General features: G+C 36.9%; 1 protein-coding gene across 2 annotated transcripts; it reads right to left on the bottom strand.

Moving 5' to 3' along the window:
* Window positions 1-8,643: 8,643 nt before the first annotated feature.
* On the bottom strand, window positions 8,644-13,401 carry LOC107699532 (doublesex- and mab-3-related transcription factor A2-like). 2 transcript variants are annotated; one of them, XM_016500834.1, is made up of 2 exons: window positions 12,538-13,401; window positions 8,644-10,208 (listed from the first exon to the last, which is right to left on the bottom strand). In XM_016500834.1, the coding sequence occupies exons 1-2, from the start codon at window positions 12,986-12,988 to the stop codon at window positions 9,352-9,354; spliced, it is 1,308 nt and encodes a 435-aa protein (XP_016356320.1). In that variant the 5' UTR covers window positions 12,989-13,401; the 3' UTR covers window positions 8,644-9,351. The 2 variants fall into 2 exon arrangements, with proteins under 2 accessions (XP_016356320.1, XP_016356314.1); XM_016500828.1 differs by lacking the exon at window positions 12,538-13,401 and adding an exon at window positions 10,638-11,469.
* Window positions 13,402-17,255: the final 3,854 nt, after the last annotated feature.

The following is a 17,255-nucleotide window of genomic DNA, read 5'->3' on the forward strand; positions in this document are numbered from 1 at the left end:
ACACATATAAAAAGTAAATAAATTCCATGTATATATGCTCGTGTATGACTGCACATGATTGATATTTAACATTGTGGGCAATCACACAATCAAAACTGGTCTCTGCCTAGTGCCTACAGCTTCCTGTCATTTAATCCAACTAGACGTTGGCTGTGATATGACACTGACCATGTGGGTCATGAATAGGGCCTGAAAGGGTAGATGCCAAGGTCATATGGGGACATAAGCCCTCTGCAGACCTTCCCCTCTACAGACCCGCATTCAATTACTCCTAAATCAATGTATCAAATGACGCCCCTAAATCAATAACCCTCAAGGTGTTCCTTCAAAAAATGCACAGTTTGCTGACCTCCTCCTGCCTCTGATCTCCAATCCATTCCTGCTGGGTCGGGACAGACCCCTTACCTTCACCCCCGCATAGGTAATGCACCGAAAGCCATCAACCCATTGCTAAAGTGAGTCACCCTTCCATCACCCGTGAGACTGCATTCCCTCTTAACCGAACACCATCCTCGCACCCCGGAGACAAGTAGCGTTCACCAGCGTTCTCTATTGAGCGGAAAAGTAATGGCCATGTTTGTTTATGCACTTTCTATTTGTAATTCAGTATGGACAGTAAAGGCAGCTCTTAGAGTGAAAATTTGTTTTATGTAAGGAGTAATAACCTAAATGGATTTCCTCAGTAGCAGGAAGCCCATGGCTATATATCTTCTCCCTCCACTAATTATTCATTACAGCTCAGCCAGAGGAAACTCGCAAAAACACACAGTCAGATAACAGCGGCGAAGCGCTCACAAAATTACTTTCTGTTTTCGCCTCTTAAAAGATTCTTGCACTTCAATGCGTTTCATTCCAGCAGAGCTTCTGGAGGAGGCGCCCACCGTAAGCAGCTGATAGCTGGGAAAATGTTCAGAAACACGGATTTGTAAATGCACAGACAGCATCCAGGAGGAAGCAATGAATTGGTGAACCACAGGTGGAGGTTGAACTTGTGCATTTTGTGAGAAGTGCATCTCCGAGCGAGCCTGCGGTGGGCTAAAGCATCTGCATGCATCCGCCGTGTATTAGCGATTCCCAAGCAGAGGACTACTTCACTGTTGACCTCATATTAATAATTACCCTTCACCTTTAGCTGACTGATGTCACAGCAGTGACATTTGTGTGCAGTCATGCCCTTCAGTGGCTCCACTGTGACACTCTCTCTAATCACAGGGGCCCCAACTCATCACACAAACCGATCAGCTCACTGCAGGATAGCTGTCACGCTGACAACAACACAATGGAGGCTAAGCACTGTGAGGTAATAGATGGAGAAACAGATGCATCTCACTTAAAAAAAGAGCAGTCACATGGTCATGTTTCTAATTTCAATTCAATAAATGTGTTTGGAAGTTTAGAAACATGAAAATCATTTTAAAAATTGGCAAAGTGTTGAGTAACATACTCAAGAATAAAACAAAATACTGACATTTAAAAAAAATAGAAGTAAAAATGTTACTGTAAAAACCTGTCAATTTGTTAACTGTACGTTACCTTACAATAAATAAAAAATACATCAGGGGTCAGTAAAATATTTTAATGTTGTCTATTATGCTCATCAAGGCTGCATGTACTTAATCATAAAATGAAGTAAAACAGAAATATTGTAAAATATTGTTACATTTTAAAATAACTCTTCTATTTTAATATATTTTAAAATATCATTTATTACTGTGATGGCAAAGCTGAATTATTTCAGCAGCCATTATTTCAGTGTCATATGATCCTTCAGAAATCATTCTAATATGCTGAATTGGTGCTAAAGAAATATTTCTTATTATTATAAACGCTTAAAACAGTTGTGCTGCTTAATAAATACTTTTTTCTGGATTCTTTGATGAATTTGATCAATTTAAAGTATCCTTGAATGAATAAAAGCACTAATTTCTTTTCTTTCTTTTTTTTCTTTTTTGAATGGTAATGTACAGCCATATATAGAAAGATTAATTTAAAAATGCATGTTTATTTTTTAATTAAAAAGTAGGCTATGAAATACTTTATAATTTAAGGCAATGTACATTCAACAATAAAATATTGCTAAAATTATGTTTGTTTGTTTGTTTGTTTGTTGATATAAGTACGCTTTCCAAGTGTTTTAACATTACATATTTGATTAATATATACAGTTAGGAACTTTAAATATATAAAGTCACCAATTATGCATTATGCAAAACTTGAAACAGTGTCACTGTTTTTTTACAACAACAGCAGCCAGTTTTTTAACAAAAACAAAAAAAAGTTATTCTTCATACAGCACCTAAAAACCATACTTTGTTCTGCACGCATCAAATTTAGAAAGACAACAATCGGTCCAACTGGATCAGAGAAACACTGCAGCAGATATCAGAGCAGAACAGCTTGACCTTGTGTCCACTGCAGAAGATACACTTTGAGAGTCACGGTAACATCTGTGTGGTAAGACTGCCATCTAGTGTAAAAGACCACCTGATACACAACCTAAACCTCTGAACTCCATCTAGATGGTCTTTATGGGATCTCTTAGCAAGCTAACACTACTATCCAGGCCAAATCAATATCAATGGTCACTTTCAAATCTAACCTAAAATATATTAACTCTTAGCAACACTGATTTTACCTTCAAGTTCAGAGGAATTTTGTGGTAAAGTGTTACTCTGTGCTTTCTGAGACAGCAAAGACTGGGTGAATGGATGCAGTGTACTGAATAAACAATACCAGTTACGCTTAATTAATTTGACAAGTGATTAATACACACTCAGACAACAAAAACAAATGGTTGCTGCTCCCTGGTTCTACTTAACCAACAAAGAGACAAGCAAATAATTCATATGAAGGAAAAGGTTTTACAAAGGGTGCAGGTGTAACAGAGCAATAACCCTGCAACACAGCCCAAAAGCCCTCCAGAGACAAACCACTAACAAACAAAAATTAACACAATCATTCATTACGCATTTGCCTTCAGGCTATAATTCAGTAATTTGCAACAAATGAATGAGTATTATTATCCTCTGTCTTCTGAACAGGCCACAGAGGGCAGATCCAATGACCTGAATGCTTTTGAATAGTGTGCCATTATTCACATTGATGCATGCATTTAAGGAACAGTTCACCCACAAATGAAAATGTACTCACCCTCAGGCCATCCAAGATGTAGATAAGTGTTTCTTCATCAGAACAGATTTGAAGAAATTTAGCAATACATCACTTGCTCACTAATGGATCCTCTGCAGTGAATGGGTGCCGTCAGAATGAGAGTCCAAACAGCTGATAAAAACATCACAATAATACACAATTAATCCACGACTCCAGTCCATCAATTACTTGTGAATTATTGAGATGCTTTCATCAGCTGTTTGAACTCTTATTCTGACGGCACCCATTCACTGCAGAGGATCCATTGGTGTGCAAGTGATGTAATGCTAAATTTCTCCAAATCTTTTCTGATGAAGAAACAAACTCTACATCTTGGATGACCTGAGCGTAGTAGGCTACATTTTCAGCAAAATTTCATTTTTGGGTGAACTACTCCTTTAAGAAAAAACATTCTTGTTATTATGAATTTTATATGTGCACAAGACAACCTACATAAAGGATATTAACCCCTTAACTGTCACCGTCCCACCTGTGGGACACTTGGCGCTCTTTTTTTTGTTGTCCTTTTTCTCTATCAAATCTTTTAGTAATCATCATAAATCATATATCATTTTGAAAGCTTAGAAGCCCAAGATTCCTCCTGTGAAAACCATTTTGAAATCGGACATTGCGTTACCATGGAAATGGTACTTTAAAATCGTTTGGCAGTCTCCTCCCCCTTAGTGGGCGGTGTCAAGTGTCATATTACAAAATGCATTACGGTCTTTTAGAGTCAAATCTTTTTATAATCTTGACTACAAACATATCATTGGAAAGGTATTTTGAGATAGAAGTAATATTGACAGAGAAATCTAGACATTTGTGACAGAAAAATGCATTAAAAAAATTCAATGGAGTTTGGATGGCACCTGGTGGCTGTTTGTGGTATAACGCCCTAAATAAAATCTCACAGGAACCTCAATTTTTTTCATATCAACTTCAAATTTGGAACATAACTTATTTAGACATAAGGCTTTATTTTTACACCAACTTTAGAGTAAAACATGTTATGTAAAATATTTATTATATATAAAATAAAATACAATTATTAGTGCATTTTCTTTACAATAAATTTAAACTTCCATTACTTTTTGATACTTTACTTTTTTTTTTAAATCTGCTGATTTTCTTCTTTAAAAAGAGACCAACCTTATGTCTGTATTCCAAAGTGTTCATAAATTACAACAATTTAAGTTTGGATAGTGCACCTGCATGCCTATTTTAAAAAATGGAGAGTGACAGTTAAGGGGTTCAGCACCTAATACAATAATAATAAACTCTCAGTGCACATGTAGCCACCAGATTATGTCAAAGTTGTTTTCAGAGCATTGAAGTTGGGGATTTTTTTTTTTTTTGCCTCATCACATCAGACACAATGCCTCTTTCTCCTCCAGCAATTTCTACCTTCATGTTATTTCTGGTTACCACACTCATCACACATATTACCGGTACATCAAGAGCTGGTTTTAGTTTCCCCATGAACAATTACCCCATATTATCTATGCATCCAAAAAAGCACTCACCTCAGAGACAGTGAAGGCAGATATTGGACAGCTAGAGGTCACTATGGAGTCTGGGGAGGCACCAATTCCATACATAGACAGACCTAGAAAAAATATGATTAAATATAACAAACGTTAAATAACAACAAAATATATATATTGAGAGATTAACACAATTTTAATATTAAATATTTTCATTTTCTCTAGCAATTTTGCCAAAAGCCCCAGTTATTTTCTGAGTCTGCTCAAGTAACAGCGCTGCATATGTGCACAGTTACCATTTTTGGTTCTCATAATGTATTTTAGCACTGTTAACTCCCTATAAATCCCACTGTATCCTATTTGATACGCAAATTTCTAAGGCCTCTAAATTATCAACATGATCAAAACCTTCAGGCTGTGTTACATGTATCTTTTTGCTGAAATCTTTACTGATTTTAACACAAGAAAAAAATATATATTGTTAGTAGCAATATTTCAAAATTAACACTTACTAGACTGAAGCAACTTATTCTGTTTACATGATTATCCATACATAATATTTGAGTAAAATCATGTTAAAATTTGAGTATCAAATATGATATATCAGGGTTTTGAGAAACATTTATTTGTTCTTCTCTCAATCATCATTGTATTGCATTGCTTGTTTTGCCCCCCACAACAAAATCTACAGAGCTTTCATACAACTAAACATTTAAATATCATCTTACTAAGACATACTAATGGGAGATATAGTGTGACAACTGATATTTACATGCATTTTATATAAATAGTCTGCTATACTATTATGAAGTATCTCATTGATTTACATTACAAGCTATCAGAATTTTGTCTTACTTTTTGGCCATAAACATATCAGCTGTACACATTGCATAATTTTGCTGTATAAAACAGAGATGTTTTTTTCCTTCTCAAGTATGAGTTCCATATTCTCTTACATCACACTATATATGTGATGTAGATATGTGACACTATATATATATATATAGGCCTATATATATAACGAAGATGGAAGCAAAAAAGCGGCAAAATAATTATATTTTATCAGTAACAATCCAGTAGATGGTGCTATAGATCTGTCGATTTTCAAATTCATATCTGATACAAATGGGAAAAAAAGGTTTCTATAAATGAAACGGTATGTACACCATGTTAATACACAAACAATAACAAAGATAAATTATTAAAAAATAAATGTAAAAATATAGCTAATATATCATTACGTTAATAACAACATAGCTCATAATTATATTCCATCTACATTTAAACCTGTCACTTTACATTCTTCCCCCTTTCTCAGAGAATTGCTAGATTTAACAAAACAAAAATAAAATAATTAGTTAATAAATCTTATAGCATGTAAACTTTATCTTACGTGATTTGTATATTAATTAACTTACAGTTTCCACGCTAATAATAATAATTCAATCCTGACAGGGTGATTATGACCCGGACATGACTTTGACTTGCCTTAAATGAGGACTGATGTGCTTCAAAAGGTTTATCCTGATAATAAAATGAATGTTTATGCGCCATGTTTATTACAGTCGGTAGCTAACCGTTTTGAGCTGCACAACTGGTGTCTCTAACCAAAAAGATCAAAGTGTCCAATCAACACTTTATGGAGCCAATTCACCTGAATCCACGTGTCATTTGGTAGATGCTAGTCAAATGACACGTGAACGTCTCTTCAAGTGATGTCAACTACATACCACCTTTTACAACTAAATCGAAAACCGCTATTCTAAAACTCAATTAGAAATTCCCGCGTGAACTCGAGAAACTGTCTTCCGGTTTGGCCTATAGATTGACGTCACGACAGAACAGCCTGTTTCCGCTGTTGGGTACCTCTGTGTCTGTTCTTCATACATTTCACCGCAAGGTGGCGATATAATCAAAGACAAAGCTGTTCGATGAGACCTGTGAATCCACTGACAGTCTCCGTTTATTTCCACATTCTACCACAAGAGGGCGACAAACTCTCGCATTGAAGGTCAGAATTGTAACATGATGGCCAAATTCTGAAACAATTTCAAGACAAGGGAATTTCATAATGCAGTTTGTCAATAGTGTTTTTAATGCAGTAGTGCATTTTAGAAGTAGCCTAAATGTATATTCACATATTCCGTTGCATCTAAGACAATTAAAAATATTATATATATATATATATATATACACAGTGGGTACGGAAAGTATACAGACCCCCTTAAATTTTTCACTCTTTGTTATATTGCAGCCATTTGCTAAAATCATTTAAGTTAATTTTTTTTCCTCATTAATGTACACACAGCACCCCATATTGACAGAAAAACACAGAATCGTTGACATTTTTGCAGATTTATTACAATCTACATGTTACAGACAGATAATCTAATTATATATTTTTTTAATTATACACACACACACTGTATGTATATGTATGTATACATGTATATATACACATACATACAGTGTGTATATAATTAAAAAATATATAATTAGATTATCTGTCTGTAACATGTAGATTGTTGATATTTGGATTTAAGTAAATATATATATGTGTGTGTGTGTGTGTGTGTGTGTTTTTGTTTTATATAGATAGATAGATAGATAGATAGATAGATAGATAGATATAGAACATCGAAAGAACGAACGATAGTTAGATATAGACCATCGAACAAACGAAAGATAGATAGATAGATAGATAGATAGATAGATAGATATAGAAACGGCCTGTTCTAAGCATATAATGTAACACATTCCCACATTCCTATATGTTCTTATCTTTCTGAATAATAGTAAAAGTAAAATTAAAAAGACAAACAGGCATCTCAGTTGTTCTTGTGCAATGTAAGTAAAAATAGAAAAATAAACCTGCTTTGGTAGCCTATACCTGAACACACACAAACAAATCTAGCAAATAACATATTGTTCCGTTTCAAAATATACAACGCTTTTTGTTAAATGTTTGCAGCAAAAATAAATAAGTTTTGAATGTATTTTAGCATAGGCTACGCTTTTTTATTAAGGTGAAATATATTTGATAGTTTAAAATAATTTTGTCGTAAGTCGTTTGACTTAATAAATGTATAGATTATAATTGAGCCTATATTATTCCTATTATTTATTAACATTTTTATTCGATTTACAGTGTACGCCTATCGAAATGTTAATAATTATATGGACTGTAAAGTAAATAAAAACACTGAACTAAATAAAAACTGATTTGAAGAAAAAGCCCCCGAGCAGAGGAATTTATCTAAAATGTATTAAAACACTTTCTATGTAAATATTAAACAAACCGAGAGAAGGGTCTGTGTTATCATGCACCTCATCAAATGTGCATTATGAACATCGGAGTGCTCGGTTTCTCCGTTAAATGAAGGCACACTGTCAATCCGACACTGCTGTTTACACTGTTTTATCTGCGGGGAGAAAGTAAACACTTGAGCTCTGGCGAGGGGGATTATATCTCCATGGCATCGCGTTTCAATAGTGCAGCTATACACTCCTCCTGCGAAAATACAGTGGACTCCTGCTTTGAGACTGTCTCTGTTTAGAGGTTTTCACAATCTTTTAAAAGAAGAGAAGAGCTTAATATCATCTCTCTTTAGCTTAAAGTGCCGATACGACTTTCAAAAAATTTGACATGTTGTTATGAAATTATTAGCAAATTTACTTTTGTAGCAATTATTTTTAAAATATGTGAAGTATTCAAATGCATTAATCATTTGTTAACATATTAGCCTGCCTATTTATTATTGAAGTTATTGTGGAACTGTTGATAATTAGTTGGTATTGTACATGCAAAATGTGATTTAAAATATGTCACATTGTCCCAAATGCCATGGATTAAACAAATAAGAAACTATTTAATGCACAAAACAAGCAAAACGTAAGAATAAAATAACATTTATTTTTTGCAAAATTTACACAGAGAAATGTACACTTCGCAACACTGCAAGATCTCATTCAACATTCAATCGTTTTACATCTTTTTTATATCCCTTTTGATATTTTTTTATTTAGAAAATTACTTTGACAAATATGACTTTATCATCAAGAAATGCAGTATACATTATTTAGTCTTGTAGCCTAACATATCACTCACAAAGGGAACACAAATTGAGCCAGTAACCATATTGAATCCAAAGAATTTATGTTCTGTTGAATGAACATGGCACGATTTTCAGACACTGAGCAGAAAAAGAGTGAATAATAGACGTTCCACAATAACAATAATGCTAGAATATTCCCTTTTTAAAATGATGAAGCAAATTATTATTCTAGGAATTGCACTATTATCACACGGGGGCTTAATCCGTTTGGTAAATAATCTAAATGGATTGTAACAAACGTGAAGGATTTTAAAATACACAATTTACATTACTGGAGAATACTATGGTTACCCTGCTAAAGGTCTAAAATAATTCACCTCTGGCTCCTTTTGCGCTGAGGCAGTGTCAGTAACGCCAACCTGCAGTAAGATGGGTAAAAACTACTTTAACCTTTACATGTAACCATTTTCTTTTACACGTAACCATTTTCTCAAACTTCAAAGAAGCCACGACCACCAAACACATTTTTTTCTGGTGATTAAACTAGACATATTTTATATACAGAAACACAAGGCCCCCGAGTCTTTAAAGATGAGGAATCTTTAGGCCTAGGAGTCTTTAAAGACAAGAAACACTTTTGTCTATACTTGGGAAACACTATCTCACTGTTTCTCTGGAGTGTTGTTGACCAGAGGACCATACAGTCCGTTGGTGTAGCTCTGATCTTTATGCAAGAGAGTCCTGTCTCTGATCAAGTCACTGAAGGCATAGTCCATTGGCGGCCTGAAGCTCAATGTTGGCATCAGACCTGTGGTGGAGTATGGAGCCATGAAGGCCAGGCCTCTGCTGTGAGCCGAGTACGCCAACCGGAGTGGGTTCAAGCCCAAATGCGTACTGAGAGGATACGTGCTCGGGTCGGAACCAAAGTGTGGCCCGTTGGGTTGCAGAGGAGAGAAGGCAGATCTGTTGCTGAGCGTCATGGTTCCAGGTAACATAGGCCGCGGGGTGGAGGACATGGGCAGCTGTGCGCTCTGCAGAATCCGATCCGCCGTCCAGGACTCATCTGGGCCCTTGGCTTGACCGCTGTTGTTGAGGATTTGCTCTATGGCCTGCACCACGTCTTTGCCGCATCCCTGTAGCACAAGCTCCAGGACGCTGCGCTTGTGGTTGGGGAAAACCCTCGTTAGAATGTCGATGGCATTCATCTGTCGCGATGCTGCGGAGGAAGGCGAGGGCTCCTGCTCGTCTTTATCCGTATCCGAGCCAGAGTCTGAGCCGAGCGGACTGATAGAACCTGGCGTTTCATCGCCGTCTTTTAATGGTTTGGCTATCGGGGAATTCACGATGGACTCGCGGTCACCGTTCTCCGAACCCGAGCCGTGACGCATATCTGGAGACGACATTCCTGGAACAGATTCGGTGTCTGTGGATACGGACTTTCCAGCCGCCTGCTGTAGGGTCATCGATCCTGGTAAAGGTGTCTTGGGGAACAACTCGAACTTTTGGATGTTGGATTCTCCTGAAATAGATTGATGTACGTCAGTAATTGCGATCAACTAATACGCCTTTTTTTCTTGGATTGTATGAGAGTGAAACTAGAAATTCAAGTTAGCACTACTATTTGTATAACATACACTTTATAAATATGCAATTTAAAAAATATATATTTTTCAAAGGTACTTTGCAGCGCATTTGTTTTGTAAGTGGATATATCTCTTTGCATATTCAAAAAGTTTCTGATGTTTCGTTAGAGGTTCTTAAGATTCATTGCATTAAAAAAGTGCATAAATGTTATATACATGTTATATATATATATATATATATATATATATATATATATATACACTTAACTAATATATATATATATAACTTATAAACTTTACCTTTTTGTTTATAACTGGAACATTTATTTTGAATGAATGTATATGAGTATTATTTATCCACCTACCAGGGTTTGTTTCGTTGTTAACCGGGCAAAAGACCTCATAGTTTTGCCGGGGAGGTATGATGCCGTTGGCAGCGGCCAGGGCCAGACCCTCTGCTGTGCCGTAGAGCAGCTGAAGTTCTCTAGCCTCGTTCTCCTCCTGCGCCTGCTGTCTGCGGAGCGCAACCTGAGCGGCCATGACGCGCTGTCTCTCGGCGATCAGAGTGCATTTGGCACACATGCAGTCCTTCCATCTGCAGTAGCGCTTATGCCCCTTCAGCGCAGACACCACGCCGTGATTCCTGCACCGGGCGCACTTGGGCGTTCGTGGATACTTCTCCGTAGCGCGAAGCAACAGCGGCGGGGCCCTTAAGAGGTTACCGGCCATGGAAACCGGGATGGAGGCGGCAGCGGCCGCGGCCGCAGCTGCAGCAGCGGCGCCAGGATGAATCTGCGACCCTGCCTGGGAGGCGGGTGGGATCTCTGGACGAAGATCCATGTTCTCCGAATCAACAAACAGCCAATCGATAGGTTAAAAAACGTGCGCAACCGAAGCCTTCGATCGGAGACGTTTCATAAGCATTGAGCAGAATCGATACACGGAGAATTTCTTCAGCACAGCACTTGAGGAAGAACACACCCCGAATGCCAGTGTCCAGATAAGAGATCAGAAAATACTTATGACTGCTTATGAAAGTCCTCTTTCCGGTGAGATCTTCAACTTGTTGCGCGCTGTCCACAAGCAGCCCAATAAACTCTCTTAGAAATGAAACATACGTTTAAAACGAATAAAATCAATTTTAAAAACACAAAAATCCATCGAAGGTAATGCAAAACCAACTTTAAACTCAATGATCGGCCGACAGTCTGAGAGAGAGCAGAGTTTGCTGCTGGAGCCAGTGTGAGACACTAACTTCCTCGAGAGATCTTCAGTGGATACACATCACTCTCGGATCTATTGTTGCGCCCACGTTTTCATTAGACAAATTTGACAACAATGTGGCGCCTGTCATTGGCCAAAGGGGGAAGGAGCGATCTGATTGGCTTGTCTCTTTTTCAACTGTGTCCACCTGCGTTCTTTCCTCAAATAACAAGCATCACGCAGAGCTAAAACATAAAACTTTTATCATAAGAAATTATTTACTAAAATACAGGCAAAAGATCCTGTAAGACAATTGACTATTGATACTATAATCTTTAAACGCATTGTTTTACGATTTGGCATTATTAACTGCTGTTTAGACAAAATAGGCTAGCTGTTAAAAAGTTGATTACGGGATTTTTTTGAGACTTTTTTTTTTTTTGCATATAAATGTATTTTTTATTTACAAGCAATCGTTAGCCAAAATAAGTTTCGTAATTTATTTATCGTTTAAAAGACAAGATTTTGTTCTAGGGATTTGCTGTAATGAAGATCCAATTCCTCAGAATGACGTCAATATCGCTAAAGGCAAAACGGTAAGTTGTTACGCTAGACTTTAAGGGCAGTTCGTTGTCCGTAATTGTTTACTGCATGTTTGTAATTGTTTACTGTAAACATTGTTGCGTCGTTTGAAAATGTCATTCATTTGTAGCATTATTGTAGAACTACTGATTTAAACGCCGGCTATTACAGTCAAAAAGCTTCGATGTGCTTGCCATTTATCATCAATATTAACAAAACATTGCGATATTTGATTAATCGAATTATTTAAGATGAACTAAATGAACACTGTACTGATTGATATGGTATTTATGTGGTTTAGCGCCATAGGAATAGTTATATCATTCTAGCCTTTGCAAAACAAACTATCGCTTCTGTTTCTCTGTATTTGTCGAACATTTAACTAATATATATATATATAACTTATAAACTTTACCTTTTTGTTTATAACTGGAACATTTATTTTGAATGAATGTATATGAGTATTATTTATCCACCTACCAGGGTTTGTTTCGTTGTTAACCGGGCAAAAGACCTCATAGTTTTGCCGGGGAGGTATGATGCCGTTGGCAGCGGCCAGGGCCAGACCCTCTGCTGTGCCGTAGAGCAGCTGAAGTTCTCTTGCCTCATTCTCCTCCTGCGCCTGCTGTCTGCGGAGCGCAACCTGAGCGGCCATGACGCGCTGTCTCTCAGCGATGAGAGTGCATTTGGCACACATGCAGTCCTTCCATCTGCAGTAGCGCTTATGCCCCTTCAGCGCGGACACCACGCCGTGGTTCCTGCACCGAGCGCACTTGGGAGTTCGTGGATACTTCTCCGTAGCGCGAAGCAACAGCGGCGGGCCCCTTAACAGGTTACCGGCCATGGAAACCGGGATGGAGGCGGCAGCGGCGCCAGGATGAACCTGCAACCCTGCCTGGGAGGCGGGTGGGATATCTGGACGAAGATCCATGTTCTCCGAATCAACAAACAGCCGATCGATAGGTTAAAATAAGTGCGCAACCGAAGTCTTCGATCGGAGACGTTTCATAAACATTGAGCAGAATCGATACACGGCGAATTTCTTCAGCACGGCACTTGACGAAGAACACAGCCCGAATGCCAGTGTCCAAGAAGAGATCAGAAAAGACTTTTGATTGCTTATGAAAGTGCTCTTTCCAGTGAGGTCTTCGACTTGTTGCGCGCAGTCCACAAGCAGCCCAATAAACTTCTTTTAGAAATTAAACATACGTTTAACACAAACCAAATCAATTGTAAAAATACAAACATCCATCGAAGGCAATGCAAAACTATCTTTAAACTCAATGTTCAGCCGACAGTCTGAGAGAGTGCAGAGTTTGCTGCTGGAGCCAGTGTGAGACACTAACTTCCTCGAGAGATCTTCAGTGGATACACATCACTCTCGGATCTATTGTTGCGCCCACGTTTTCATTAGACAAATTTGACAACAATGTGGCGCCTGTCATTGGCCAAAGGGGGAAGGAGCGATCTGATTGGCTTGTCACTTTTTCAACTGTGTCCACCTGCGTTCTTTTCTCAAATAACAAGCATCACGCAGAGCTAAAACATAAAACTTTTATCATAAGAAATTATTTACTAAAATACAGGCAATAGATCCTGTAAGACAATCGACTATTTACACTATAATCTTTAAACGCATTGTTTTACGATTTGGCATTATTATCTGCCGTTTAGACAAAATTGCTGTTAAAGAGTTGATTACGGGATTTTTTGAAACTTTTTTTTTTTTGCAGACAAATGTATTTTTTATTTACAAGTAAATACCTATTAGCCAAAATACGTTACTTTTTTTTTTTTGTAATATTTGAAAGATTAGACTCTGTTCTAGAGATTTGCTGTAGTGAAGAGCCAATTCCTCGTAGAATGACGTCAATATCGATAAAGGCAAAACGGTAAGTTGTCACAATAGATTTTAAGGCCAGTTCGTTGTCTGTAATTGTTTGCTGCGTGTTTGTAATTGTTTACTCTAAACATTGTTACGTCGTTTGAAAATGTCATTCATTTGTATCATTAATGTAGAACTACTGATTTAAACGCAGGCTACTAGAGTCAGAAAGGTTCAGTGTGTGCTTGGAATTTCTCATCGATATAAACAAAACATTGCGATATTTGATTGTGACCTAATTATTTAAGCTGAACTAAATTAAGACTATTTCTATGTACTGCTTGATATTGTATTAACATGGTTTACCCGCGATAGGAATAATTTGCAAGACTATCGCTTCTGTTTCTCTGAATTTATCGAAGATTTATATAATTAAAATACTTTATTTCTCACCGGCATTATATTGTTTTTTCTAAGCGTTGTTCTCTTTGTTTAACTAACAGTCTTGTTGTTGTTGTTGTGTGTGTGTGTGTGTGTGTGTGTGTGTGTGTGTGTGTCTCGAAGGGAGGCTGCAATGTGTGTCTCGAACACATTTCATGTGACTATTTGATTATTTTAGCGCACTTCTTTTAAAAGTCTGCGGATTGTTCAAAATACGAACATCAATAGAAAGAGCTATTATTATTATTATTGTTACTACTACTACTACTACTAAATTATTTTAGAATTAAATGTAATTTATTGTTATGACTCGAAATGTTCAAGAATTAAAAACGAGGATTATTATTGTAACACTAGGTTTTAAAATGTCAGTGAGATTCTTTAAGCCTACAATTATTTTTGCTTTAATTTATTAATGCTTTAATTTAGCGTAGTTTTTTAAACAATATACACTATTTTCTTTACATAGTTATCTAACAGCTTATTTTACTTACTGAATTTATTCCTATATTGCTTATTTATTTAACGATTCGTTGTACATTACATTTATATATATATATAAAAAAAGCTGTTTATCTGCTAAAAATTAAAATGTTTGCTTGCATCTGCTAAACAAATATGCTAGACAACAATAGACTTAAATCTGAATATTATTTATTTTTCGTTCGGACTAATGCAAATCGCCAAATAGTTGTATTTTTCAAAGAATTTAAAGCAGATCCCTACGGTTCTCTTATTTGGTACCTGGACTTTGAATTTCTCGCCCCCTTCGATAAAGTGATGTGGGCTTACTGTTTCCCTGTCGCTCGGTTTCTTATTGTTTACATACTCAAATCACAGTAAGCAAATGCCATCTGTCCCCCCCGCCGCTCTCATCTGCACCTTTAATTACCCAACCAGCACACTAATAGAGACGATATTAAACTAAAGCTTTTTGACATTCAAAGTCATTATCTCTGCAGCAATCTCACGCGACTGAAAATAGACATCCCGAGATCATTTCGAAACCGCAACCAGGCGTTGATTGTTCATAAACTGAGAGATGATGGAAGCACAGCTCTGAACAATTGTGATCTTTTGACAGATATGAGAACTCAGCCGGTTTTCTGTAAGCTGTTCTGCCGATGATAGCTATATAGTCACAACTTTCGGAATATAGCCTAACTAACTAAAAGTAAACGGCTTAGATATTATTTTTTTACAACCCTCTTACTCAATATAAAACATTTAGTGTAGAATATCAAATGCATTTTAAAAATCATTTTTTAAAGCTCATTATATCTTACAAACTCGGTTTTCACAATTACCTTCTATCCGTTCGAGAAAACTTTAATGAACCGAAGCCAATGCACTGAAGTGTAAACATTAAAAAATTCTCAGAATATCCAAAAAGCAACTTTGATTAAAAAAAAGGTTCTACTCGGAGACCAAGTCCTTTATTTTTAAGAGTGTAAGGCTACATTTACTAATTCTGTTCATGCAGAACCTATATATTTTATGATGTTTAAATAATGAACCCGGCCCTCTGCACACTTTACTTGAAAAAGAAAATCTCTCCACTGAATGGGCGTCTCTGTGAATTCCAATTAAATGCCCCCGGGCAATTAAAACTGACTGTGGGCACTTAGGAAATTCAACATTCTTTCAACAGTTCATCAGACCTATGCATCAAAAACCCATACAAGGCTTTCACTCCCTTTAGAATCTCCACCGCTGACTGAGTTTTACACCTTTTTAAAGCAGCACAAAAGAGATGCTTGACCCGACATATGTAACAGCATGTCTCTGTTCCTCCAGCACCCCGGAGCGCTATTGTAAGGATCTTTCTCTTCGCTGATACCCGGCCGGAGAGCGGCTGGTCCCGAGCTGCCTCCCTGCGGAACTCCTGCTGGAATGGTTTGAGTGCGCAGAGCGCAGCAGAGGTTAGAGTAGCAGATAAAAAGGGGAATGAGGGTGCCGAGCTCGAGTTAAAAAAAAAAAAAAAACAGTGTATTTACACGCTTCATCTCTTCTCCAAGTCCTCATTAGGTTGTTAACCTCTTGTTCACATGAAAAGCTGCCACGCCGCACAGGACCCTTGAGCGCAGCAATGGCATTCCCCTAAAGGCACAGAACAAAGCGCTTAAAATAACCGCGTTAAAATAAGCTTTTATTGGCTGACGCTTGCTTTAGTTATTATTTATTTATTATATATTATTATATATTTAGTTATTAGTTTTATATATATATATAATTTATTCATTTAGCCTATTCGTATTTTTATGTAATTATAAATAATGCTTATTTCTCAATCCGTATTTTCATTTACGAGATTAAACAATCCTCACATACACTTTCAGAAAAAAATGGCACAAAAACTGGTCACTCTGGTGGTATCTTTTCAAAAGGTACATTATTTAGCACTAAATAGTGCACATTTAGCCTATAGGCCTACCTTAAAGGTACATATTTTACCCAAAGTGTAACTATAGCGCATTTTGAAAAGGTACCGCCCCAGTGACAGATTTTGTACCTTTTTCTCTGAGAGCGAGTAGTACTATGCACCATTTGGTGCCGTTACCGCTAGAATCATATAGCTAGGTTTCGTACTGGATATAGTGGATATTACAAAACAAGTTTCCTAAATCTTCATGGAAGACTTTAAAAACGGAAATGTCTGTTGCATCTTAATGCAGTCTGTTCTTGATCTTGTCGGTAAAATATAGTTTACACTAGATATTGCGGTCTTCCTTTTTTGGTTCTCACTGCAAATAGTAAATTTGCAAGATGGTAAATAACTTTATCAAGGCCTCCAAGCCATATTAGAGAGAGAGAGAGAGAGAACAAATATTATAAGACCACATTACAAAAACAACTTATTACTGTAATCTTACTCTGTAGACAAACTTCCACTTTTTACACTAAGGATGCACAGCGCCGATGACAGACGAAA

Source organism: Sinocyclocheilus anshuiensis, unplaced genomic scaffold (genome assembly GCF_001515605.1).
Source record: "Sinocyclocheilus anshuiensis isolate Anshui unplaced genomic scaffold, SAMN03320099.WGS_v1.1 scaffold477, whole genome shotgun sequence".
NCBI lineage: Eukaryota > Metazoa > Chordata > Actinopteri > Cypriniformes > Cyprinidae > Sinocyclocheilus > Sinocyclocheilus anshuiensis.